This window comes from Pongo pygmaeus, chromosome 11 (assembly GCF_028885625.2).
Source record: "Pongo pygmaeus isolate AG05252 chromosome 11, NHGRI_mPonPyg2-v2.0_pri, whole genome shotgun sequence".
In the NCBI taxonomy this organism is placed as follows: Eukaryota; Metazoa; Chordata; class Mammalia; order Primates; family Hominidae; genus Pongo; species Pongo pygmaeus.
This window is the reverse complement of record NC_072384.2, coordinates 135,986,240-136,012,297: the sequence shown is the minus strand read 5'-3', so window position 1 is coordinate 136,012,297 and position 26,058 is coordinate 135,986,240. Positions and strand designations below refer to the sequence as shown.

The following is a 26,058-nucleotide window of genomic DNA, read 5'->3' as shown; positions in this document are numbered from 1 at the left end:
AATTACAGATGAGCATTCACAGACCAGGGAGGACCCCCCAGCTTCCTTGCTCTGCCCTCAGAGAATAAGGCGTTACCAGCCCGTCCCGTGACTCCTCACTTGAATCCTCACATCCACACCAAGGGCTTGGCTGGATTTCCTTCATCTTGTGCTCTCACGACTTGGAGGAAGAGTAGCAAGGTACAGAGAATTTGTGTGTGTCATGTCTGAACTCCACAGCCCCTCAAATGTGACAGCAGAGAATGGCCTTTCAGCAGCCCACAATCCCTCTAATAGGAAAGTCTGCATAGCACCCCAAACATTTTTATTTTTTAAAATAATTAATTAATTAATTTTTTTGAGACAGAGTTTCACTTTGTCACCAGGCTGAAGTGTAGTGACGTGATCCCAGCTCATTGCAACCTCTGCCTCCAGGCTGAAATGAGTAGCTGGGATTACAGGCGTGCACCACCACACCCGGCTAATTTTTGTATTTTTAGTAGAGATGAGGTTTTGCCATGTTGACCAGGCTGGTCTCAAACTCTTGGCTTCAAGTGATCCACCCCCCTCAACCTCCCGAAGTGCTGGGTTACAGGCGTGAGCCACCACACCTGGTGCCTCAAACATTTTTAGAGCTCACTTATAGAATATTAAAAGTCATCATATAATTTTGGGATTGGTAAGGGTGAGAACTGGAAAATATTTTTTGTTTTGGTCAGTGTTTATCTGTATTCCTACTTGAAATTTTTATAATAAGCCTATACACAGAATTTCTTTTTTAAATATAAAACCCATGTGACTAAATCCTTTTTTTTTTTTTTTTTTTGAGCTTTGTGTTCTTTATTGCCTCTCCCTTGGGCTAAGGGAGGGGCCAGCACCATGTCCTTCTGGAGACCCGGAACCCCCCAACAGGCCAGGGAGGCAAGGCCTGGGCTGCCAGGAAGCCATGCTTGAACACTAGGTTGGGAGGGGAACACCCCAGCACCTTGGTCCTGTTGAGGCTTGAAGTGCCTGCTTGGTCCTGACCAAGGGGCCAAGTGGAAGCCTGTGCTGGTTGTGGGGAAGTGCCAGGCTCACATGGTCCAGTAGGCATAGATGAGCGTCAGGAGGAAAAAGATGGCCACAGAGAGCAGCATGTTCTTCCGGTTCTCTTGCCGAAGAAACTTCAGTTCCTTCTCATAGTTGGAAGCTTTGTTCATTAGGCTGTTTTTCTCCTTCTCCAGGGACCTCCTGGCCTCTGGGCTCAGCTCCCGGCTGTGGAGCCTGGAGTTCACGGCCTCCAGGTCTCTCCGACACTGGGACAGCTTCTCCTCTAGCCCAATGATCTCTAGAGCGACGCCCAGATTCTCCCGCTTTTTTTTTAGTCATGTTACTTGCTAGGATCCCCCAGTCATCACTGGACGTGCCCCGACTAAATCCTTAAATACGATGTAGGTATTATGAGGATTATTTCCATCTGGGGAAGGAATCTACAATTTTGGAACTATAATGCAGGCTGGAGGCAGTGGAATTTCTTTCTTTCTTTCTTTCTTTTTTTGGCAGAGTCTTGATCCATTGCCCCAGACTGGCGTGTGGCGTGATCTTGGCTCACTGCAACCTCTGCCTCCTGGGGTTCAAACAATTATTCTGCCTCAGCCTCCCAAGTGGCTGGGATGACAAGCGCCCACCACCATGTGCAGCTATTTTTTATTTTATTTTATTTTTAGTAGAGACAGGGTTTCACCATGTTGGCTAGCCTGGGCTCGAACCTCTGACCACTGACCTCCACCTGCCTTGGCCTTCCAAAGTGCTGGGATTACTGGTGTGAGCCACTGCACCCAGCCAAATTTCTTAAGTCGTAGAACTGATATCCTGTTCCAGCTACACTGAGGGCAGACAGCTGAGTAAAGTTTTCTCTATTTCTTTCTCATAGTATACATTCTATTTGAGTTGTGCTTTCAAGATTCAAAGCACCTAACATACTTCATATCAACCCTATGAGTTTGGGAGGCACAGATTCTTTTTCTCACGTTACAGCTTAGGAAGCTGAGGTCCAATGAGATTAAATGACTTGCCTGCCCTAAGATATGAATGCCAGGGCTCAGATGTGAAATTAAAATCCTATTTATTCTCTTCCATACCAGAGATTTACAAACTCTTCAATAAGAGCAGGGCTGTTCTTCTATATTATGTTTTATATGTTACAATTTGTACTACAAGACTTTCTCCAAAGATTTTCCTTTATGGCCTTTGGCCCTCTGCTGTGTCCCCTGAGGACTTTCCATAGTATTGAGCCCGGGCAACCCTTCCTAAGGCCAGACTTTACAATTGCAGGGCATCCTTTTCCAAAGATGTTTGCACCAAGAAGAGTTTCAAACTTTGCTTTTAAGATCTAAAGGAAATGAACCTCAGGTGTGGTAACGTTCCAGATCTGAGACAGGTGTTAGTATAGGGACCGGGCTCCAGATCTTTTGCTTCCTGGAGAGTTGGACACACTGTAGTCATATGAAGCTATTCCAGGCATCCACACATCCACTTAATATTTATTCATTGAGTGCTGACTGTATTGATACCAAAATTCCAACCAACCCGTTTTTTTTTTTTTTTTTTTTAGACAGAGTCTTGCTCTGTTGCCCAGGCTGGAGTGCAGTGGTGCAATCTCTGCTCACTGCAATCTCTGCTGCCTCCTGGATTCAAGTGATTCTCATGCCTCAGCCTCCCGAGTAGCTGGGACTACAGACGTGCACCACTACTAATTTTTTGTATTTTTAGTAGAGACGAGGTTTTGCCATGTTGCCCAGGCTGGTCTCTATCTCTTGAGTTCAGGCAATCTGCCCTCCTCAGCCTCCCATAGTGTTAGAATTACAGGTGTGAGCCACCATGTCTGGCCCAAACCTTCGTTTTAATCAGTTAATTGAATATAAGCACACTTTAAGAACAAATGTATAGGGTGGATATTTAATTCTGTTGTCCATGTTTTGGTAACTTAATTATTTTCTCAAAGATGTGTTGCCTTTCCATAGACTTGGGGGTGGGGAGTGACCAGCTGTCCCCAGTTTGCCTGATATTGAGGGATCCCTGGGTTATGGACTTTCAGAGCAAAAACTGGAGAGTCCCAGGCCAATGGGGATGGTTGGTTACTCTATGACCTATAACTTAAATCAGGCTGAAATTAAGAGGTCTCTTCTCTTCTAGGACCCTATCTTCAGAACGCAGGTTCCTTCTGATAATTAGTTGACCTTAAATTAATTGTGGTTGCTCTTTACCCTGAAAGCATTTATGTTAAACAACCAGCCAATGAAAAGTGGGTTTCAAGGTTACTTGAAATTCAGGTGGCAATTTAAAACAAACGCTTCCTTCTACGCAGTTACAAATTGTACTAGGGTGAATAGTAATACTCCCCATTCACATCTGGTGGAACCTGCAAATGTGCTTATTTGGAAATAGGATCTTTGCAGATGTAATCAAACTTAATGTGGTCATACTGTATCAAGGTGGGCTTTACATCTAAGCTGATTATTGTCGATTTAAAAAGAGGGAAATTTGGAGAAAGAGACAGACCAACAGGAGAGAAAGGCATGTGAAGAAAGAGGCAGAGACTGAAGTGATGGATCTGTAAGCCAAGGGATGCCAATGATTGCTGGCGACCTCCTGAAACTCCATGGGGCCAGGAAGGATCCTTCCTGATCCTTTAGAAAGAGGATGGCCCTGCTGATGCCTTGACTTCAGACTGCTGTCCTCCAGAGCTGTGAGAGAATAAATGACTGTTGTTTTGTTACCAGAAAGGGGTCCCGATCCAGACCCCAAGAGAGGGTTCTTGGACCTTGGGCAAGAAAGAATTTGGTGTGAGTCCATAAAGTAAAGTGAAAACAAGTTTATTAAGAAAGCAAAGAGATAAAAGAATGGTTACTCCACAGGCAGAGCAGCCCTGAGAGCTGCTGGTTGGCTATTTTTATGGCTATTCTTGATGATATGCTAAACAAGGGGTGGATTATTCATGAGTTTTCCAAAAAAGGGATGGGCAATCCCTGGAACTGAGGGTTCCTCAGTTCCTGGTAACTTCCTGACGCTGCCGTGGCATTTGTAAACTCTTATGGCACTGGTGGGAGTGTCTCTTAGCATGTTAAAGCATTGTAAGCAGCATATAATGAGTGGTGAGGAAGACCGGAGGTCACTTCGGTCGCCATCTTGGTTTTGGTGGGTTTTGGCCGGCTTCTTTACTGCAGCCTGTTGTATTAGCAAGTCTTTGTGACCTGTACCCTATGCTGACTTCCCGTCTCATCCTGCGACTTAGAATGCCGAACCTGGGAATGCAGCCTGGTTGGGCTCAGCCTTATTTTACCCAGCTCCTATTCAAGATGGTGGTGTCCTGGTTCAAACGCCTCTGACAGTTTGAAGTCATTCAGTTTATGGTAATTTGTTACAGCAGTACTAAGAAACAATACACAAATCAAGCCACTCCCTACCTTTTTTAAATGAAAAGTTGCTAAGCAGACAACTCGTAGCTGTGTCTAATGAGAAAATGCCTTGATGCATTTGTAGAGGTTTGTACATTCTTGTTCTTGTGGCTTTTTTTTTTTTTTAGAAGGAGTCTCGCTCCACCAAGGCTGGAGTGCTGGCAACCTCCCGAAACTCAAGAGGCCAGGAAGGATCGTTCCTGAGCCTTTAGAAAGAGGACGGCCCTGCTGATGCCTTGACTTCAGACTGCTGTCCTCCAGAGCTGTGTGAGAATAAATGACTGTTTTTTGTTATCAGAAAGGGATCCCCGATCCAGATAATTAGTTGATAATTAGTTGATTAGTGGTGCGATCTCGGCTCACTGCAACCTCTGTCTCTCATGTTCAAGCGATTCTCCTGCTTCAGCCTTCCTGAGTAGCTAGTACAGGTGGCACCACCATGCCTGGCTAATTTTTGTATTTTTAGTAGAGACGGGGTTTCGCCATGTTGCTCAGGCTGGTCTCGAACTCCTGACCTCAGATGATCCATCCGCCTTGGCCTCCCAAAGTGCTTTTAGTACATATTCTATTTTAATCTATACTCACTGCCTTTGTAAATCCAGTACTCTCCATGACTGCAGCATGCCTTTTGTGGTAACTGCAGTATTATTTGTCAACTTGTCTCTTCTTATTAATCTTGAAATCTTAAGAACCTAACAAAGGGTCTGATTAAGATTTTATTCTGAATAATATTTGTTGAATGAGTGGGTAATTACACAAATGCAGCCTTTTTCTTTCTTTGGAGAAGCCTACAGTCATTTAAGCATGATTTCAATCTTATCTTATCCATATAGGATAAATGACCTTTAATATTGACTTTTAGACATGAAGACTTGGAGTTAAGGTGCTCAGCTTTTCTGAAGTCAGAGGCCAGACCCCAGTCTGTTACACTAGTTTTCTCAGTGCTGGTTGATATGAAATTCCACTAGCTCAGCCCTAACTGTGGTAGAAAGACAATAGTTCTGGACTGTTTTAAGATGTGCGTGAGGTCGAGAGAGCCTATTTTTCCTTTTAGCTTTAATTGCATCCATTTAGACTGTCATTAAGGCTTAAAAAGCAGCTTTATTATTTTCAGGTACAGAGGATTCCAGCTCATCTTATTGCCATGATAGCTACTGAGTGACCATGTCATCTTGACCTTTATGCTAATTCATTTTGGTCTTTATACCACACACTCCAACACCACTCATTGGGTTGGGCAAACTTATTCACAGTCTTTCCACAGTCTGTCCTTTTGTCAGTCTCCTTAAATTCAGGATAAAGGAAATATTTATTGTCTAGGAAAGAAAGGAAAAAAAACAACAATAACAAAACAACCCAGAATTCAGGCATTGTGGTAGTCACTTCCTTAAAAGAAAAGGGAAACTGTCTTCTATTTTTGACACCTAAAAAAAGTTTTGTCACATATTGCCCATGAAAGTAACTTAAACTCCATTAAAAAACCCCAAAAACCAACCAAAAGCACCACCTCCCCAACCTCGTTTAACAGTATCTATTGGGAGGTTTTCCTGGGGGCGGGGTGCAAGGGTGAGAACAGAGTAGTATCAGCCAGGAAGTTTTACTTTCTTTACCTGTGTATTGCTTCAATTTTCTAAAGCAAGTTTGTATTACTTCTGTGATCAGGAAAAGCAATAAAGAGAAATTATTTCCTTGAGGGTAAAAATGTTGGGAAGGAATAAGTGTGCTTTTAGAAAACAATTTCTGGAAAGCCTTATGCAATTGCAGGTAAGCTTCTGTTGCTAGGGGGTTGCTAAGGAACATCAAGTTCCTAATAGAATCCTGAGCAGTGATCAATGGCTGCAAGAAAATGTCACACTCCTTTAATGGGCAGGAGAACATTCTTTCCTTTTGATTGAAAGGGATCCAGGCAAAGTTCAGGGTTACCATACAAGGAGGCTACTTTTGCTTTTGGAAAGCCAGTGAGGGGGGTTAGGGCCAATGGAGGTGGGAAATAGACCGGATACCCCACGGAAGACCTGAGGCACGGAGTTTGGCATGACACAGACACATCATGCCATTCTAGTCACGTATTTCTAAGTCTCACTACTGTCCTGAAAGTTAAACAATCATGACGCCATTGGCAGATAAAGAAGCTCAGAAGTAATGTGTTTGCCCAGATCCTATAGTTATTAATTACAAGCCTGGGACTGAAACCCAAGTCTGTCTGGTGCCAAAGATTATGTTTTTTTCACTGTGCTAGTCCTCGTCTGAGAGAAATGGAGAATCATTGGGGGATGACTTCTGATAAAAATGGCCAATGAGAGCTGTTGCAGAAATGAACTGAAATATTCACACTCAGCAAGTGTTACCTTTTTGTCATTAATCGGTTCTGACATCTCAAAGCCAGGTTTAGCCTTGGGGCATTGGATTCAGGGAAGGATTAACTGTTGCAAATTATAGACATGTATTTGAATCTACATCTCTGCATAATAGGATTGGAATAAGTTCATGAGAGTTAAGAAATACTGATAAATGTACCAAATTAAAATTAGACATTTAAAGAATTTCAGTCACTGCTGGAGAAGGAGAAAGTTGTAGGCTGTTTTAAATGTGGGTGAATTTTTTCCCGTTCCTCTAATGGCTTCGGGAATTGGGTTAGCGACAAGGATCTGGGTCAAAGTCTACTCTTTACTTCAAATCCCCATTTTCTGCAAAGGCTTGGCTTGCCTGACAAGGACACCAATCAAGAGTCTGAGGACAGGGAATTGTATTGGAGAGGGGAGGAATTCTCCCTAAAGGCAATACTGGAAAAAGCCAAGATTCAAATGATGGGATGATCACGTGTTTAAACTCTATGCATAAATGTTGAGAGACTATATTGAAATATCAAATCTAGGTGTGGTGACTCATACCTGTAATCCTAACACTCTGAGAAGCTGAGGCAGGAGGATGGCTTGAGCCCAGGAATTTGAGAACAGTCTAGGAAATACAGTGAGACTCTGTCTCTACAAAAAAAATTAAACATAAAAAAATTAGCCAGGTGTGGTGGCACACACCTATAGTCCTAGTGTATTAGTCCATTCTTGCATTGCTGTAAATAACTACCTGAGACTGGATAATTTGTAAAGAAAAGAGGTTTAATTGACTCGCAGTTCCACAGGCTGTACAGGAAGCATGGCTGGGGAGGCCTCAGGAAACTTACAATCATGGCAGAAGACAAAGGGGAAGCAAGCGTGTCTTACATGGTGGGAGCAGGATGAAGAGAGCAAGGGGGAGGTGCTACACACTTTCAAACAACCAGAACTTGTGAGGATTCTATCATGAGACAGCACTAGGGGCATGGTGCTAAACCATAAGAAACCACTTCCATGATCCAATCATCTCCTACTAGACCCCACCTCCAACACTGGGAATCACAATTCAACATGATATTTGGGTGGGGACACAGAGCCAATTCTACCTCATGGCATATTATTCCACCCTGGCCCCTCCCAAATCTCATGTCCTTCTCACATTGCAAAATACAGTCATCCCTTCTAAACAATCCCCCAAAGTTTTAACTCATTTCAGCATTAACTCAGAAGTTCACAGTCCAAAGTCTCATAGAGACAAGGCAAGTCCCTTTTGTCTATGAGCCTGTGAAATAAAAACAATGGATATACAAGCATTGGGTAAATACTTCCGTTCCAAAAGAAAATAATTGGCCAAAACAAAGGGGCTACAGGCCCCATGCAAGTCTGAAACCCAGGAGGGCAGTTGTTAAATTTCAAAGCTCCAAAATAATCTCCTTTGACTCTATGTCTCATATCCTGACCACACTGATGCAAGGAGTGGGCTCCGAGGCCTTGGGCAGCTCTGCCCCTGTGGCTCTGCAGGGTACAGCCCCAGGGCAGTTTCCATGGACTGGCAGTGAGTGTCTGCAGCTTTTCGAGGCACACAGTGCAAGCTGTAGGAGGATCTACCATTTTGGGGTCTGGAGGATGGTGGCCCTCTCCTCACAATTCCACTAGGCAGTGCCCCAGTGGGGACTCTGTGTGGGGGCTACAACCTCACATTTTCCATTCACACTGCCCTAGCAGAGGTTCTCCGTGAGGGCTCCACCCCTGCAGCAGACTTCTTCTTGGAATCCAGGTGTTTTTATACATTCTCTGAAATCTAGGCAGAGGCTCCCAAGCATGAACTCTTGCCCTCTACACACTTGCAGGCTTAACACCACTTGGAAGCCACCAAGGCTTGTAGCTTGTACCTTCTGGAGCAGCAGCCTGAGACATATATGGGGCCCTTTTAGCCATGGCTGGAGCTGGAGTGGCTGGAACACAGGGAGCAGTGTCCTGAGATTGCACGGGGCAGCAGGGTCATGGTCCTGGCCCGTGAAATCATTCTTCCCTCCTAGTGCTCTGGGTCTGTGATGGCAGGGGCTGCCGTCAAGATCTCTGGAATACCTTCCAAGCATTTTCCCCACTGTCTTGGCTATTAACCTTTGGCCACTCTTTACTTTTGCAAATTTCTGCAGCCAGCTTGAATTCCTCCCCAGTAAATGGGGTTTTCTTTTTTACCATATGGCCAGACTTCAAATTTTCCAATATTTTACATTCTGCTTCCCATTTAAACTTAAGTTCCAGTTTCAGATCATCTCTTTGCTCGTGCATATAAGCCTGAGCTTGAGTGCTCTGCTGCTTAAACATTTCTTCCTCCAGATACCCTAAATCATCTCTCTCAAGTTCAAAATTCCACAGATCTCTAGGGCAGGGACACAATGCCTCCAACCTCTTTGCTAACTCATAACAAAGGTGACTTTTGCTCCAGTTCCTAATAAGTTTCTCATCTTCATCTGAGACCTCCTCAGCTTGGACTTCATTGTCCATATCACTATCAGCATTTGGTCACAACAATTTAACAAGTCTCTAGGAAGTTCCAAACTTTCCCTTATCTTACTGTCTTCTGAGCCCTCCACACTCTTCCTGTTACCCAGTTCCAAAGTCACATTCACATTGTCAGGTATCTTTATAGCAATGCCTCACTTTTGGTCCCAATTTTCTGTATTAGTTCATTGTCGCATTGCCATAAAGAGACTGGCTAATTTGTATAGAAAAGAGGTTTAATTGACTCACAGTTCCACAGGCTGTATAGGAAGCATGGCTAGGGAGGCCTCAGGAAACTTACAATCATGGCAGAAGACAAAGAGGAAGCAAGCATGTCTGTCTCACTTGTCAGGAGCAGGAGCAAGAGAGAAGGGAGAGGTGCTACACACTTTTGAACAACAAGATCTTGTGAGAATTCTATCACGAGACAGCACTAAGAAGATGGTGCTAAACCATCAGAAACTGTCCCAATGATCCAATCACCTCCTACCAGGCCCCACTTTCAACACTGGGGATTACAACTGGACATTTGGAGATTTGGATGGGGACACAAATCCAAAGCATATCACCTAGTTGCTTGGGAGGCTGAGGTGGGAGGATTGCACGAGCCCAGGAGTTTGAGGCTGTAGCAAGCCATGATTGCACCAGTGCACTCCAACTTGGGTGACAGAGTGAGACCGTCTTTCCAAAAAAAAAAAAGAAAGAAAAATAAAACAAAGAAATATTAAGAGTACAGGAGCTGAGCATGAGATCAAGGTCATAACAAGCTAAGAAAGTCAGAGTGAGTGTGTGATGGTCATGGCATGCCCACAGCTTTCCTTATCTTGCTCATGTGCATGTCCTCTGGAACTGAGCAGGTTTAATGGGAAAATGCAAGGAAGGATAGTTCCAGTGCTTCTTACTCTGGGGTCTTGGACTGGCTTCATGGAAGGACTCCATGGGCAGCTCCTGTAATTGTCTGCAGTATTTTGTGTACATGCATCCGCCTCATTTTTTTTTTCTTTTCTGCTCTGGCTCTTATTTGTTGGCTATTGTTGCCTGCAAGACCTCACAGCTCTCCTGGCTGGTGGTTTTCATCATGTTGGGCACATGGGCATGCCAAGGATGCTGCCTCCAGGCGTCTCTAAAGCTGATGGCTTTTTGTGAGTCAAGAGTGGAACTGGTTCAGAAGAGAGGTAAAGAGAAGGGCCTTCCCCCCGTTCATGCTTTGTACATGCTTTGTCATGTCACCTTTCAATGCTCTGTTCTGCTCGGAGACTCACAGTGTTCTTTCATGAAAGCAGTTCCTTCAGCACCCAGCCCAAACCCTCTAAACACAGGGCCCCAAGCCTAGTTCAAAGGCTGAAGGCTGCAGAAAGGAATTGCTGCTCCTCGTCATTTATCTGCTATGATGACCCTTCTCTCCGAACTAAAACCTTCTCTTTATAACCTCACTACTATGCACATTAGTTTATTTTTTTGGTATTTTTGTACATTTTTAATTGACAAAATTGTATATATTAATGGGGTAGAGCACAATTTTTTGGAAACACATAGGCATGGGAGAATGGCTTGTATTAGTTTCTTATTGCTGCTGTAATAAATTATCACAAACTCAGAGGCTTAAAACAATACACATTTATTTATTTATTTATTATTTTATTTTACTTTTTTTTTTTTTTTTTTGAGACAGAGTCTTGCTCTGTTGCCCAGGCTGGAGTGCGATGCTGCAATCACAGCTCACTGCAGCCTTGACCTCCCGGACCTAAGAGATCTTCCCATTTCAACTTCCTGAGTAGCCGGGACTACAGGCATGCACCACCACACCTGGCCAATGAAAAAAAAATTGTTTTTGGTAGAGATGGGGTCACCTTATGTTGCCCAGGCTGTTCTCAAACTCCTGGGCTCAAGCAACCATCCCTCTTTGGTCTCTCAAAGTGCTGGGATTACAGGCGTGAGCCATTGCACCCAGCCACAAATTTATTATAGAATTTATATAGAAAGATTCCAAAATGGATCTCACTGGCTAAGATCAGGTGTTGGGAGGGCTGCTTTACATCTGGAGGCTCTAGGGGAGAATCTGTTGATCTGTTTTCTTGCCTTTTTCATACTCCTAGAGGCCACTGGCATTCCTTACCTTATGGTCCTCTTCCATCTCCAAAGCCAGAATCATCCAAATTCATGTTTCTCACAGCACATCATCTTGACTCCGACTCTTTGGCCACTTTATTTCACATTAAAGAACCTGGTGATTACATTAGACCCACTCAGGGGCTGCTACCAGATAATCCAGGACAATCTCTCCATTTTAGGGTCAGCTGATGAGTAACCGTAATTTCCCCTTGCCATGTAATGTGACCTATTCCCAGGTTTTGGGGATTAGGACATGAATATCTTCATGGGGAGGGCCACTATCTGCCTATCATCCTATACAAATATAATTCTAAGTGCAAACGATCCAAATGGCAGGCACTATTATCTACACCAGGAATCTGGCCCAACTCAGCCAGCCAATATTCCTTGCTATGGTCATAGCTGTTATTATTACATAGAATGTGCACTTACATAGGGAAGTATTGTTTTGTCTGTTCATCTCTCTCCTGGCGAGAGCACTTTCCCTCCAGTGTGTGGGTGGGCTTGAGATCCTATGGTTAGAGGACTCAGGGCCGGGAGCTAACACTCATTGACTCAGGTCGACGTTGACGGATCTGGTCTGAGAACCTGACCCAAGCCAGGCTGCTCAGCACATCTAAAAGTCCCTGGGACTTCTCACACCGCACCTGTAAAGGTGGAGTCTGTCTCTGATGATGGGAGACCCAAGATTTCACACATGGCAGGTGCTGGCCACCACTCTTCCAGCCACATGGGGAAAGCCAGCTCAGGCTGATAGGGAATGAGGCTGGAAAGCAGAGATGAGGCTGAGATGGGAGAAGAATGAGAAAGACACACACACTTGGAGTCCCAGCTCTGGTAGTTTCAGCTGCTTTGCATCCTGATCGTCCCGTGCTGGTGTTCATTAACCTCTCATTCCACCGCATCAACTGTCACGGTGTTCTTCCAATAACTTCTCTCTTTTGTCTAAGCTAGTAGGTTTTTGTAGCTAACAGGTAAAATAATCTTCACTAATACTACTTATTGTAGAAATAGAGACAAAAGGTGTAAAAGGAACCTAGAGTTAATAAGAAAAGGTATCTGTTATAAGGAGGAGGAAAAACCTGCAACAACAACAACAAAAAAAGACATTTTGAGTGTGAAAAAGAGAAGAAAGAGACATGAGGAATCAAACCATAGGAGTCTTAAAATGGGAAAATGAGTTCCTCCCTTCACAGGTCTTCAAGTAGAGGCTGATAGAAAGATAATTTGTGGGCCAGGTGTGATGACTCATGCCTGTAATCCTAGCACTTTGGGAGGCCGAGGTGGGTGGATCACGAGGTCAGGAGTTTGAGACCAGCCTGACCAACATGGTGAAACCCCATCTGTATTAAAAATACAAAAATTAGCCGGGTGTGGTGGTGCACGCCTGTAATTCCAGCTACTCAGGAGGCTGAGGCAGAAGAATCACTTGAACCTGGGAGGCAGAGGTTGCAGTGAGCCGAGATCATGCCACTGCATTCCAGCCTGGGTGACAGAGCAAGACTCTGTCTCAAAAAAAAAAAAGAAAGAAAGAAAAAAAGAAAGATAATTTGTGCATTTGGATAATGATGTTTCAGATCGCTGATGCATCTGAAATTCTATGACTAGGATACTCCAGTGCTCTAGTTTTCTACTTCCCTTTCTCTCTTTCTCTACAACTTTCACTCTCTAGCTTTCAATTCATTGAGAGAAATCCAAAAGCTAAATAAAAATCACAGACCAGAGGGGAAGAAAACTCTGTTAGGTGGTGATGACCTGCAGGGCTGTCCTCAATGTAGTTTCAGAAAGCAGTTTCTAGGACCTGCCTCCCAAATTGGGAAAGGTTCTGTAGGATGAAGAATATTGTATGTGACTTCCTGCACATGAGGGTATATCTCATGTGTTGTGGTGCCTCAATGCTCATCTTCAGAATCGCAGAGCTGGAGAGGAGAGAGTTAAGTTATAGTCCCCAAAATGAGAGAAATTAAATTATTCATGGAACAGAGGACTGGTAGAATGGGCATTGGCTAGAGGAAGCTTAGAGGAAACGTAACCAGAGTTTTTGTGACAGGGCTGGAAGAGAGGAATGATAGGTCACAGGAAGAAATGCATTCAGGTGCCTTTCCCCAGCTTGAGGCAGGGCAGGTATAGATGGACGTTTTGTGATTGGGAAGATGTAGGAGTGGAAAGCTGGGGTACCGGTGGGGGAGGCAGTGTTCTGGGCAAAAGAGTGACATGACAAAGTTGTGTGAATATTTGGCTGGGACAGGGTCAGGGTAGCAAATGATATAGTTGAAAGCAATTTGCCAGAAAGCCATCTGGGAGAAAGCAAAATGGTCAATGGAAAGCAAATTGGTTGAGATGATAGTTTGGTTCATAATGAACATACATAATATTTTGAGTATTAGTAATTTTCATGCACCAATGGTTGCATGGTTTTGCAACCATTTGCAAGTTTTTTTCAGAATTTTTTCCACATTTGAATTACTTAAAATTTCTAATTCACATCCAGTGAAGTTTTTTGGCCAAGATTAGCTGGAGCTAGGGGAAAGACAGGTGACCTAGAACTTTTGGTTCAAGAAATTGTAGCATCTGAACTCGGGGAGAAAATGTGATTAAGTTCCAGAGTTAGGTCAGGAGCTATGGCCTGCGAGCTTGGAAAAAAGGATGGAGTCTGGATGTTGGAAAGAGGCCGATTTGAACCTGAAACGAAAGCTCAAGAACAACCTTAGAGCACAGGTCATCTGGACTGTGGTCCAAAGGTGAAATGGTCATGGTGGAGTATTTCCAAATCAAGGCTTTTGTAAGCCTTAAATTCCACCCTTATGAGTAACAACTCTGAGTCATAAGGTAGTGGAGAGAATGCCTGACAATACTCAAATCCGAGGTCAATACATGCAGTAGTCTATTCTTGCACTGCTATAAAGACATATGTGAGATGGGGTAATTTACTTTAAAGACAGGTTTAATTGGCTCACAGTTCTGTGAGCTGTACAGACTTCTGCTTCTAGAGAAGCCTCAGGAAACTTAGATCCTGGCGGAAGGTGAAGGGAAAGCAGGCATGTCTTACCATGGTGGAGCCCCAGAGAGAGAGAGAGAAGGGGGAGGTGCTACACACTTTCAAACAGCCAGATCTTGTGAGAACTCTATCGTGAGACAGCACTAGAGGGATGGGGCTGAACAGTTAGAAACCACCCTCTTGATCCAGTCACCTCCCACCAGGCCCCACCTCCAACACTGGGGATCGAAATTCAACATGAGATTTGGGTGGGGACACAGAGCCAAACCATGTCAGCACAGGCTCCCAGAGGTCTCCTCTGCTGTCTTTCCACTCTTTGGAAGAATGTCAGGGGCTGATGGAAGGCTTTGAAACCAAAAGGGACCTACCAGGGGAAACCTCATATGAATAGGAAGTGCTGGCAGGGGCTGCACTGCCCACAATAACGTACTCTCTTGCAAGGAAAATCCATTCTCCTGTTCAGCTGACCCCATCGCAGGACCTTCTGCCCTCTTTGGATGTCATTGGTTGCCACTATAAACTGAGCATGTGAACACATAGAGAGAGGCCTGTCTTTTGATGTTTGATCGCCTTTTGATTTGATTTATTTGGATTCTATAACTTCTTTATTCTCCCCCACCCCCGCTATGGAGTCTCACTTTGTCGCCCAGGCTGGAGTGCAGTGGTGCGAGCTTGGCTTACTGCAATCTCTGCCTCCCGAGTTCAAGTGATTCTCCTGCCTTAGTGTCCCGAGTAGCTGGGACTACAGGCACATGCCACCATGCCCAGCTAATTTTTTGTATTTTTAGTGGACACGGGGTTTCACCATGTTAGCCAGGATGGTCTCGATCACCTGACCTTGTGATCTGCTTGCCTCAGCCTCCCAAAGTGCTGGCATTATAGGCGTGAGCCACCGCGCCCGGCGAGATTCTATAACTTCTAACTGAACCCTTTCATCGCACCTTCCCCAGGGTTGTGTGACTCATGCAGACATCGCAGAGTTTCTGAAAACTATTCTGCAGTGACGGCTTTCTCATTGAAAACCTGAGGCCCAGAGCCTGTGGCGTGGTTGAGTGCTTTACAAGAGCGTTTTCCAATTAAAAAAAAGTCATAATGCCCATGCCAACAATTTAGACAACTAAGAGATATAAAATGAAGATAAAATTCTTCTTCCTATCTCAGGACCTCAATTTTTTCCCCTGAGGGACTCCTGTCATTTTCCAGGGGTAGGCTATTACCCGTATATCATTCCAGAAATGTCCATGCCTGTATTTATTTTTGAACTAACAACCAATCCCTTTTAATCAGTGGTCATTATTTTCCTCTGGTAACTCTGTCTTGAAACCAGGCTGCAGTACCCATGACGAGCGCCATCTCTAAAAAGAGCAGAGCGGGCCAGGCATAGTGGCTCATGCCTGTAATCCCAGCACTTTGGGAGGCTGAGGCAGGCAGATCATGAAGTCAGGAGTTCTAGACCAGCCTGGCCAACATAGTGAAACCCTGTCTGTACTAAAAATACAAAAAATTAGCCAGGTGTGGTGGCGGGCACCTGTAATCCCAGCTACTCAGGAGGCTGAGGCAGGAGAATTGCTTGAACCTGGGAGGCAGAGGTTGCAGTGAGCTGAGATCGCGCCACTGCACTCCAGCCCCGGGCGACAGTGTGAGATTCCGTCTCAAAAAACAACAATAACAACAAACAAACAAACAAACAAGAAAAGAAGAGCCTTTCGCAGACCATCCTTGACAGGCACCTTCTCGAAAATCCCATTCTTCCCATTTTGGGTTGATCTTGTCTCTGAATCTGCTACCGTCTGTCATCCCGATGGTCACAGCTGACATTGCTGCTGATGGTCAAACCACAGTACTGCATTTCAAAGTGTTAACAGTTCATTTTCTCCAACCATAGGCTTGTCTGGGGGACTTAGCCTCTCTTCCTAGGGTGGATTCCTGGTTGGTTGAGGACTTCGACTCATACAGATGGAGGTCTTCATTTCTTAGAGGCACATCTTTGGCTGCAGGGGTAAGGAAGCAAAGCAAATCCCACATGGCAGGAGGCCACGAGGCACCTTTAGCAAGGGGGCAACCCCCAGCTTCAGGGCTGCCCAGGGCCGCCGGTTTAACAACTGGGAATGTCACCCAGCGGCAAGGGAGAGCTGGCTTCCAGCACATTCTCCAGTGCATTGTGGTATCTTATGTTGCCGATGGCTGTCTGTTTCTGTTCGAAGGTATTATTAGACTGTCACACAGATGGAAATAGCATTGTGCTGGTGACGTCACATACCGATGCCCGATCCGGAATGCGCGCCGAGAGGCCTCATTTCATTCCCTTCCTGGGAGGCAGGCACCACCACTGCTGCGGTCCTCGCTCTGCAAAAACTCTTCCTCGTGTGGATGTTTCTAATTGTCTGCCTTCCCCGCCAGGAAATGCACGGCTTGTTGGAGGAGAAGACTGTCACGTTAGGGAGCAGTTTGCTTCACGAGCTTTGTTATTTTTCTACAACAGCTGTCCACGTAAAGATTAAAATCCTGAGAAAGCTTGAGCGTCTCCCCCTCTACCCCCAGAGAAATCTGGCCCACCAAATGCTAGAACACGCAGCGGTTTGCTGATTTTCCTCCTTACTCTGTGGAAGTCAGCTTTAAACGGTGCATTCCGAGGGAAGCCCAGTCGGTGTATTTATACATGAGGATGCCTAGAAAGTCACGTCTTCACAGTATTTCATATATTTACAGAAAACAAACATATGGCTCAGCAGTGTGTTGAATATATTCTATGTATCTATAGCTGCATATTTCTACCTTTCTGTGTGTATCTAAAACCACAGATTATTAAAGTCGAAACAGGTGGTAGAGATCATCCTGTAACTAGTAGATTTCCATGCCACAGTTCACTTTTAGGTGAGGAAAATGAAAGTCTACAGAGAGTAAATGACTTGCCCAAGGAGGCAAAGCTATTACAGTTGGTGACGGAGTCAGGCTGGAAAGCAGGAGTCTGCTTTTTCCTGGTTCCTGCTTCACCCCAACAGGATCCATTCTTGCTGCTCTCTGTCCTCTCTGTGCCTCCAAAGACTAACTCCTTGAGTTGCATCTCTTGGGCTCCCCTTCCCATTGGCTTCTGGTTGGTTTTGGCCAATGAGAGGCACTGGTGTAAGGTGGACGGGAGGTAGAGAGAGAGAGGCTGGGGTGTTTCTGCCCACCACCCCCTGCTTTGACATCCCACCTCTGACAGTAGCTCTGACCCTTCATGACGACAGCTTTCTCCTCTAGGTTCCAGCTCTCACCTGCCTTTCCTTGCTCCTTTAGTCATAGGGAAGTTGGCACTGCCTACTGTGAGAAGTCTCGGGGTTCCCCGCCATCTCCTGTGTGGTCCCCCAGCCCCACCCATACCTCCGTAAAGAATCCTTTCTCTAGAGTCTCTTCCTTTGGACTATTTCCTGCTTGGTCCCTGACGGATGTGCCTGGTGTCCTGAAGGCACTTCTCAGTCTCCTGTGCTGACCTGTGGCTGCGTCTGCAATCAGTCTGCACAGCCTGCACAGTGTGTGGGGCTAGCAGACCTTTGGCAAACACTTGTGGAATGAGTAAATGAGTACCTTCAAGAAAGAGCAGAAATGACCAAACAGGGAACGTTGCCTATCATTTGAGCAAAATGTATCCATTTTGAAGTTTTTCTAGAGTAGAAAATAATGTTAAGAAGTAAAACTACAGATACAGAGGAGTTCAGAGAAGGTGCAAGGACGGTACAAGGAAAAAAACTGTGGGCTAACGGAGCTGTAACCTCATTCGTGCTCCCAGCCAGAGAAGCACAGCTGGCAGATGACGTGTCTGTGAAAGCAAATCAGACATTGCCCTTTTGAGCATGGCGAACCACAAGCCACAACAGGAAGAAATCTGCCAGGGCCTTAGAGATCTTCTCATTCTACTTCCTCATCTTACAGAACAGCGGGGCATGGTCTAGGAGAGTCAAGTGAGTGTGGGAAACTGATGATGATCCCTAAAGGTCCACACCTTCGTCTCTGACAGCTGTGAGTATGACCCCAATGTGGCAAAAGTGACTGCGGAGGGGGTTAAGCTGAGGATCTGGAGATGGGAGATTATATCCTGGGTTATCTGGGAGGCTCAATGCAATCACAAGGGTCTTTATAAGAGGCAGGAGATCAGACTGAGTAGTAGGAGCTGAGATGATGGAGCAAGAGGTTGTGGTGTTGCAAGGAAGGGGCCACGAGCCAGGGATGCAGGCGGTTCCTGGAACTGGAAAAGGCAAAGAAGTGGATTCTACCCTGAAGGGTATGCAGAAAGAATGCAGCCCTGTGGAAACCTTGATTTTAGACATTGACCCTCCAAAACTGGGAGAGTAAATTTATGTTGTTTTAAGCCACCGAGTTTGTAGTAATTTGCTACAGCAATGCTATGGACTGAATTGGGTGGTCTCCCCAGTTCGTAGGTTGGAAGCCCTAACCCCTGATGTGACTGCATTTGGAGATGAGGTCTTAAGGAGGTAATTAAGGTAAAAGGAGGTCGTAAAGGTCTGATAGGACTAGTGTCCTCATGAAAAGAGACACCAGAGAGGATGTCCCCTCCCTGTGCACACTTAGAGGAAAGGCCACGTGTGGACAGAGTGGCTGTCAGCAGGCTGGGAAGAGCCCTCATCAGAAACTAGCCCTGCTGGGCCTTGGTCTGGGACTTCCAGCCTCTATACCTGTGAGAAACCAGTTTCTGTTGTTTCAGCTGCCCAGCCTGTGGTATTTTGTTATGGGAGTCCTGGCTGACTAGTATAGTCCTATAGAGCAGGTCAGAAATGCTGAGGTCTTTCCTGGGCTTGCCCATCACTCCTGCCTGGGCTATGGGATCACGGCCATCACATATCACCTCTGCACTTCAATTTCTCTACCTTGAAAATGAAACTAACAATATAAGTCCTTGAATACTTCATCAGAAGGTACTAAGGGTCTAATGCAATAATGAAGAAATGCTCTTTTAAAATTGTACAGTGTCAGCCAATTGTTAAGGGCAATATTTTATAAACTCAAGTTTTTTTGTTTTTGTTTTTGTTTTTTTGTTTTTTTTTTTGAGACAGGGTCTCACTCTTTGCCCCAGGCTGGAGTGCAGTGGCATGATCACAGCTCACTGCTGCCTTGAACCCCAGGGCTCCTGCCATCCTCCTGCCTAAGCCTCCCAAGTAGCTGGGACTACAGGTATGCACCACCATGGCCGGCAATTTTTTTTTTTTTTTTTTTTTTTAGTAGAGACAGGGTTTCACCATGTTGTTCAGGCTTATCTTGAACTCCTGGGCTCAGGGGATCCACCCATCTTGGCTTCCTAAAGTGCTGGGATTACAGGTGTGAGCCACTGCACCAGCCAAGCTTGAGGTTTGAGAGGCTGTGTATTATAGGGAACGGCCCAGCCAGGTACTTCCCAGGGTGGGGTTACCTCATCTACAAAAAGACAGATGATGGTAGATCACTTGCCAGGGCCCATCACCATCCAGACTCCGTGTATGGGGCACTGTTCCTCCTGTCCACAGCACCTGGACACACCCACAAGCCCAGCATCCAGCACCATGTCAGTTCATGGGAGCAGGGCGTGAACATTAGTGATAATGAGAGCAGAGGGCCATCTCAAGGCACTAGTCACTAAGACTGTGCTTTACAGAAGCTCCTAAAACGTGACTTAGGAAATGGGCTATTTGAATGCAGATTTGGCTTATTAAAGTGACAGGCTTGGTCCAAGGTCCCTTATTGGGACAGTATTAACCATAAACTCACAGCAGTCTGTCCCTGGCCATATTATGAGTTACCCAGAAAAATTAGAGGGCACTAAGATGACCAAAGTGCTGCAGAAACTCCAAAGCAAATAATTACAGAGGCACAGCTGGAGAAGAGAAGAAGCATTTCCAGGACCAGAGAGGATTGCACCTTCAAGACTAGAGAGGCTTCCATGGGGATTGGCCCCTGGGGCCTTCAAAAGAGGGCTGGCTGCTTAAAAGAGTGTGGAATTGGCTCGAGAGTACACAAACAGACCAAAGGAACAGAATAGACTGAAGAAACGCAATAAAGAGCTCAGAGACAGACATCAGTGCATATGGAAATCTAACATGTAATAAAGGTGGCGTCATACATCAATGGGAAAAGACAGGCCGTTTAGAAAATAGTGTTGGGAGAACTGGCCATCTCTATGGAGAAAAGTGAAACTAGATTACTGTCCAGCATCACACACAAAGGTGGAATCCAGTTGGACCTGAATGTGAAGGGTAAATTGTAAAATTAATTATTTGTGTATCCTTTTGACCTAGGGAAGAAAAGGACTTCTAAAACAAAATTTCAATATCACAAACTATAAGGTAACACCAAGCCAAAACAGAAAACCAATGTGATTATATCAGATTGATGATTTTGTCTTTTGTTGTTCAAAAAGTACACCAAACTCTTACTACTTACTACTTGAAAAAAACCCAGTTTAATAATGAACAAAGGATCTGAATAGACATTTCTCCAAATAAGATGTATAAATGGATGATAAGCACATGAAAGATGCCCAATGTCATAGCCATTAGGGAAATGCAAATCAAAACACAGTGAGATGCCTCATCACACCCACTAGGGCGGCTGTGATAAAAAAGACAGACGTCACTAGGATTGGTGAGAAAGTGGAGAAACTGGAACCCTCACGCATTGCGAGTGGAAATGTAAAATGGTGCAGCCACCGTGGAAAACAGTTTGGCAGCTCCTGAAAATGTGAAACACACAGTTACTATATAATTCCATTCTTAGGTGTACATTAGAGAGAAATAAAAACATATTTCCATAAAATAAGTTGTATATATGAATATTCATAGCAGCATTATGCATAATAACCAAGACGTGAAAACAACCCAAAAGTCAATTCACTGATGAATGGATTAACAAAATGTGATATAGTCAAGCAAAGAAATGTTATTTGGCAATAAGGAATGAAGCATTTTGGGAGGCTGAGGTAGGTGGCTTTCTTGAGCCTAGGAGTTCAAGACCAGCCTGGGCAACACGGTGGAAAAAAAAAAAAAAATCCTGGCATGGTGGTGTATGTCTGTGGTCCCAGCTACCTGGGAGGCTGAAGTGGGTGGATTACCAGAGTCTAGGATGTTGAGGCTGCAGGGAACCGAGATAGCGCCACTGCACTCCAGCCTGGGAGATGGGGTGAGACCCTGTCTCAAAAAAAAAAAAAAAAAAAAGGGAATGAAGTACTAATGAATGCTACCACAAATGAGCCTTGAAAACATTATGCTAAGTGAAAGAAGCCAGCCTCAGAAGACTGTGTATTATATAATTACATTATACGAAATGTCCTGAATGGACAAATCTATTGAGGCAAAAAGTAGATTAGTTATTTTATAGGACAGGGTGCTGGGAACTGACTGTTAATGGGTATGTGGCTTATTTGGGAGATGATGCAAATGTTATCAAAATTGATGATGGTGCTGGTTGCACAACTCTGTGAATATACTAAAAACCATTAAATTGCACACTTTAATGGGGTGAACTGTACAACATGTGATTTATTTCTCAATTGTTAAAAAGTACACCATAAAATTAATAAAAATATATCAAAGTGGGAAAAGGCATTTGTCTGTAATTGAAAAGGAAAGAATACTTAGAATATGTAAGGAAATACTGCAAACCAACAAGACAAGGATATGAACAGGCAATTTACAGAAGAAAAAAACTCAAAGAATAACAATCACGTGAAGAGATACTTCAACTCCCTTACAAAAAGAAATGCAAATTAAAACTATAATGAGACCTCACTTTATTAGACTGGCAAAAATTGGAAGAATAGCAGCTGGATAGCGCTAATGTTGGCGGGGCTGTGGCCTACGGGGACACCCATGCTCTGATGTTAGGAGTGTAGACTGGTACATTCCTTGAGAGATCAATCTGGAAGAGTTCAATTAAGCATGTCCTTGGAATTCCGTGGGATTCTGTGGAATTTATATGCAGACGTATACCACCAACAATCTTCTCTGTGTCGAAGAGGGCATAGCCCAGTGTGTTTATGTGTATGTGGTGGGGTGTGAAGACAACTGGGCACCCATCACTTGGGGGGGTGATGAGATAGAATGTGGCAGACACCACAGGGATCTGTGTAGTCCTTCCAATCGATGGAGGAGGGGTGCACTTAGCCACATGAATGCACCTTAGGAACTTCGTGCAGTATGAAAAAATTAAGAAGCAGGCTGGGCACGGTGGCTCACGCCTGTAATCCCAGCACTTTAGGAGGCCGAGCAGGGCAGATCACCTAAGGTTAGGAGTTCAAGACCAGCCTGACCAACATGGTGAAACCTCATCTCTACTAAAAATACAAAAATTAGCCTGGCATAACTTGGGAGACGGAGGTTGCAGTGAGCTGAGATTGCACCATTGCATTCTAGCCTGGGCAACAAGAGTGAAACTCCATCTCAAAAAAAAAAAAAAAAAAAAAGAAAAAGAAAAAAGAAAAAATTAAGAAGCAGCTACGCAAGGCAACTTTATTTGTGGAAGTCATACAGGTACACACCAAGAAACAGGCACTTTCTAAGGTTACATCTAAATAACGAGATGCATATTATCCATTGGCCTGGTTGCCTAGGATGGGGTGGTTAAAATAGCAGTGAAAAGAGGCAAAATAAATAATAAGATGAGAGAAGGGAGATTAAAAAATACTTTAAAAGGTTCTGGTCTTCCCACTGTCTAGAAAAAGCAACCTATGAGCTTGTTTTCACACACTTCTTTCTAGTTTAACCCATTTATGCCTGAGGTTGCTATTTTTTGAGTTTTTGCAATCAGACCTTGGTGATGACCTTGAGCAGTAGGAAATAAATAACTCCCATATGCTCAGCATTCCAGTAATGGAACACTAGGCATACATGTGTTTTAATGAGCTCAAGTGGCCCCTCTAGAGCTTTTATTCACAATGTCCATTCCCAGGCCAGAGCTTTGCAGCTTCTTTTTCTGTTGGTCTGGGGTAGGAACCTGAATTGTGTATTTTTAACAGTCTCACTTTGTGATTCTGACACAGGTGGCCCTTAGTCCATTTGAGAAGCTGATCAAGACAGACTTTGACTTCCCTGTTTTGGGCATGTCTACCCCTTGCTCACTGCTGCTGGACTTGGCGTTGGTCTGGTCTGTGCTGTCTCATCTTGCCCCTCTAGGATCTGCTGTCTGCTCTGCACTAACCCAGCAGCTAGCCTGGTCCCCATTCTGGCTTTGCTGGGTGGACATGGCATTGGCCCTGACCATCTGCCTTGCTGGCCTTCATTATGGCCAGACCCCCGCTCAGGGCTCACAGCTCCTGTGGTCTTATCCTCAAGAACCAAGACAGGGCAATGTCTCTTATTGCCTGTAAGAGCTTGTTGTCCGGGCCTGGAGCAACAGCCACTGTGGACCCCAAAGCCACAGGAATGCCTCTGCCTGCAGCAGATGCCTGGCCAGGCTGAGGCACGCGTGGGAAAGTGCTAATCAGGACTTTTCTCTCTAGGTGGCTCACACCATCCTGGCAGAAAGGCAGCGGGTCACTGTGTGGCCACACAGCCCAGAGCTATTCAGGGGGCAGGAGGGAACATGCAGAGCGGAAATGAAATGTCCCCTCTCAGAGCTGCCAGGCCAGATGATGTGCCCCGAACAGTCGCGACTTTCTTTGTGAGGACCAGGGCTGCATAATGCGTATCCCCGAATGGAGCCCCGTCACCCGGGAGACAGAGGCCTTTTCTTTCGCAGGCTGGTGACTTCATTGTACATTCCCAGGCCGCGGGAAGCACCGGGGAAGCCTCTCTTCCGCCAGGCCTCGGACAATGCTGGAGAAGCAGGGGAGGCGCTCGCGGGGGCCTGGACATGGGCAGCGCCGGCGGAGAGAGGTCCACATTGCCACGCTGGTCATGTCGAGCCCAGGCTGGCCACAAAAACGGCCTCTGTGAATGGGTATCAGTGGGGCAGGGGCTGGTTTCCTTTCACCCCTCCATGAAGAGGAGGCTGAGATGGAAAACAGCAGGCGAAGAAGGAGCTGGGGAGCCGGGGTCAGATGAGCACAGGCCCAGCGCTCCATCACACGCTGACTCTCCCCTGGCAGGGACTGGAATGTACATGAATGAGTTCTGGAAGCTCTAGAAACTGTCTTCTTAACTGTAAAAGGAGCTCCCAATGGCCACTCATAGGATGGCTATGGGATTAAATTTCACTAAGTGCATAATAGTCCTTACAAGATAAAAGTTAGGAATTCTTCAATAGACACTGCCCCAAAACTCTACTATGGGCCAGACAATTAGCCCTTATTAATATCAATGGCTACAATCTAAGAATAGTTTGCAAAACAGATTTTCTTATTTCATCTCATTGACCCACTTTACAGTTGAAGACATTGAAACTCAGAGAGTTTAGGTAAGGTGCCCACCCAGCGCACAGGAATTGGCAGATCTTTCATCTCCAAGTTCAGTGATTCTTCCCCTGTCCCAACGATGTGTCTTTTCTATGTCCCAATCGTTTATCCAACTGGGAATTCTGCCCTTTCTGGAAAATTTGACCTAGCCTCTGCCCAACGCAGAAGTGATTGATTTTCAGATCACTGTCTGCGGACAGCCCCTACATTGTCTGGCCTGACCTATTTCTCCTCCCTCTACTCAGGGCAGATGGAAAACTTTCCTCCCAGCTGTGCCTTCTCTTTGAGATTGCCCACCACTCTTCTGATGGCCTGATTTGAGGCTATCCCCTCTGCTGTACACCCAGCATTGGCGAGGCCAGGTCAGGCAGGCATCCAACCTCAGCCACGGAATTCAACGAGCAGCTGTGCACTCATGCAGCTGGCAGCTTCAAAGGACAAATGCTAGCATTTCCTCCAATTCTGGGGGCTTCTTAAAGTTTAATTTTCACTGACTTCTCTTGGCACTGGGCAGGACGAGGGTCTTAGTACAGTGACCCTGGAGTGCTGGCCTTTATTGTGGTCTTTAACATGACTGGTCCTGCAGAGATCCATGTGGTAGAAGAAATTCCAGCCCTTCATTATCAAGACTTTGGGCCCTTTTCTTTTCTAACTAAACAGGTAAGTGTATGATGGTCACTGGCACTATGACTGACTGACAGAAGAACACCAGAGACACTCAATAGAGGAGGGCATGGGGACCAGGTGTCTACCTAAGGCAAGAGATGGCCCAGCATGCGCTTTCTAGAAGCTCAGAGCTGCACACACTGAGCCTGCAGGTGGCTGACTTCTCCTGCCAGAAGTGAGGAATCTGCCAGGTGTCAGGAGCTGCTCTGCATCTGGAGCACATCAGGCATCTCCAGATGTGGGGTACCCTTTGCCATTAAAGAAACTGACATTCTCTTACTGGGCCTGCTGTCATCTTTAGTCAATCATCTTCAATGATCATCTTACATTGGTCATGAGCCACGGCAGGCAAGGAGTGGGAGCAGCATGACATGGTGAAGAGGTCTGAGGCGGGAGTCCAGGCTCTGCAGGAGGGCATCTGGTCTTGAATCCTATCCTGACACAAACTGTGTGAACTCTGCCAAGTTCCCTTTGCTTCTCTAGATTGCAGATCTCTCTCCTGTGAAAGGAGTGTGTTTGTTTCCTATTGCTGCTTATATAAGTCAAGGTTCTTCAGAGGAACAGAACAATAGGATTCATATATATATATGTATATAATTTTTTAAAGGTATTGGCTCATGTGGTTATGGGGCCTGACAAGTTCCTAGATCTGTAGTTGGCAAGCTGGAG

The 26,058-nt window shown here is 45.2% G+C and overlaps 1 protein-coding gene across 1 annotated transcript; it reads right to left on the bottom strand.

Moving 5' to 3' along the window:
- Window positions 1–812: 812 nt before the first annotated feature.
- On the bottom strand, window positions 813–24,228 carry LOC129031630 (coiled-coil domain-containing protein 167-like). The gene is made up of 2 exons (XM_054478141.2): window positions 24,088–24,228; window positions 813–1,334 (listed from the first exon to the last, which is right to left on the bottom strand). Exons 1-2 carry the CDS (start codon window positions 24,226–24,228, stop codon window positions 1,053–1,055), a joined length of 423 nt encoding a protein of 140 aa, XP_054334116.1. The 3' UTR covers window positions 813–1,052.
- Between the last annotated feature and the right edge of the window lie 1,830 nt (window positions 24,229–26,058).

Bases quoted from the DNA above. Each gene is read 5' to 3' on its own strand.
- LOC129031630 (XM_054478141.2), bottom strand. From the start codon at position 24,228: ATGACCAGCGTGGCAATGTGGACCTCTCTCCGCCGGCGCTGCCCATGT. The intron at 1,335-24,087 runs GTACAATGAAGT...TGACTAAAAAAA, and splicing joins GCTTCCCGCGGCCTGGGAAT to AAGCGGGAGAATCTGGGCGT.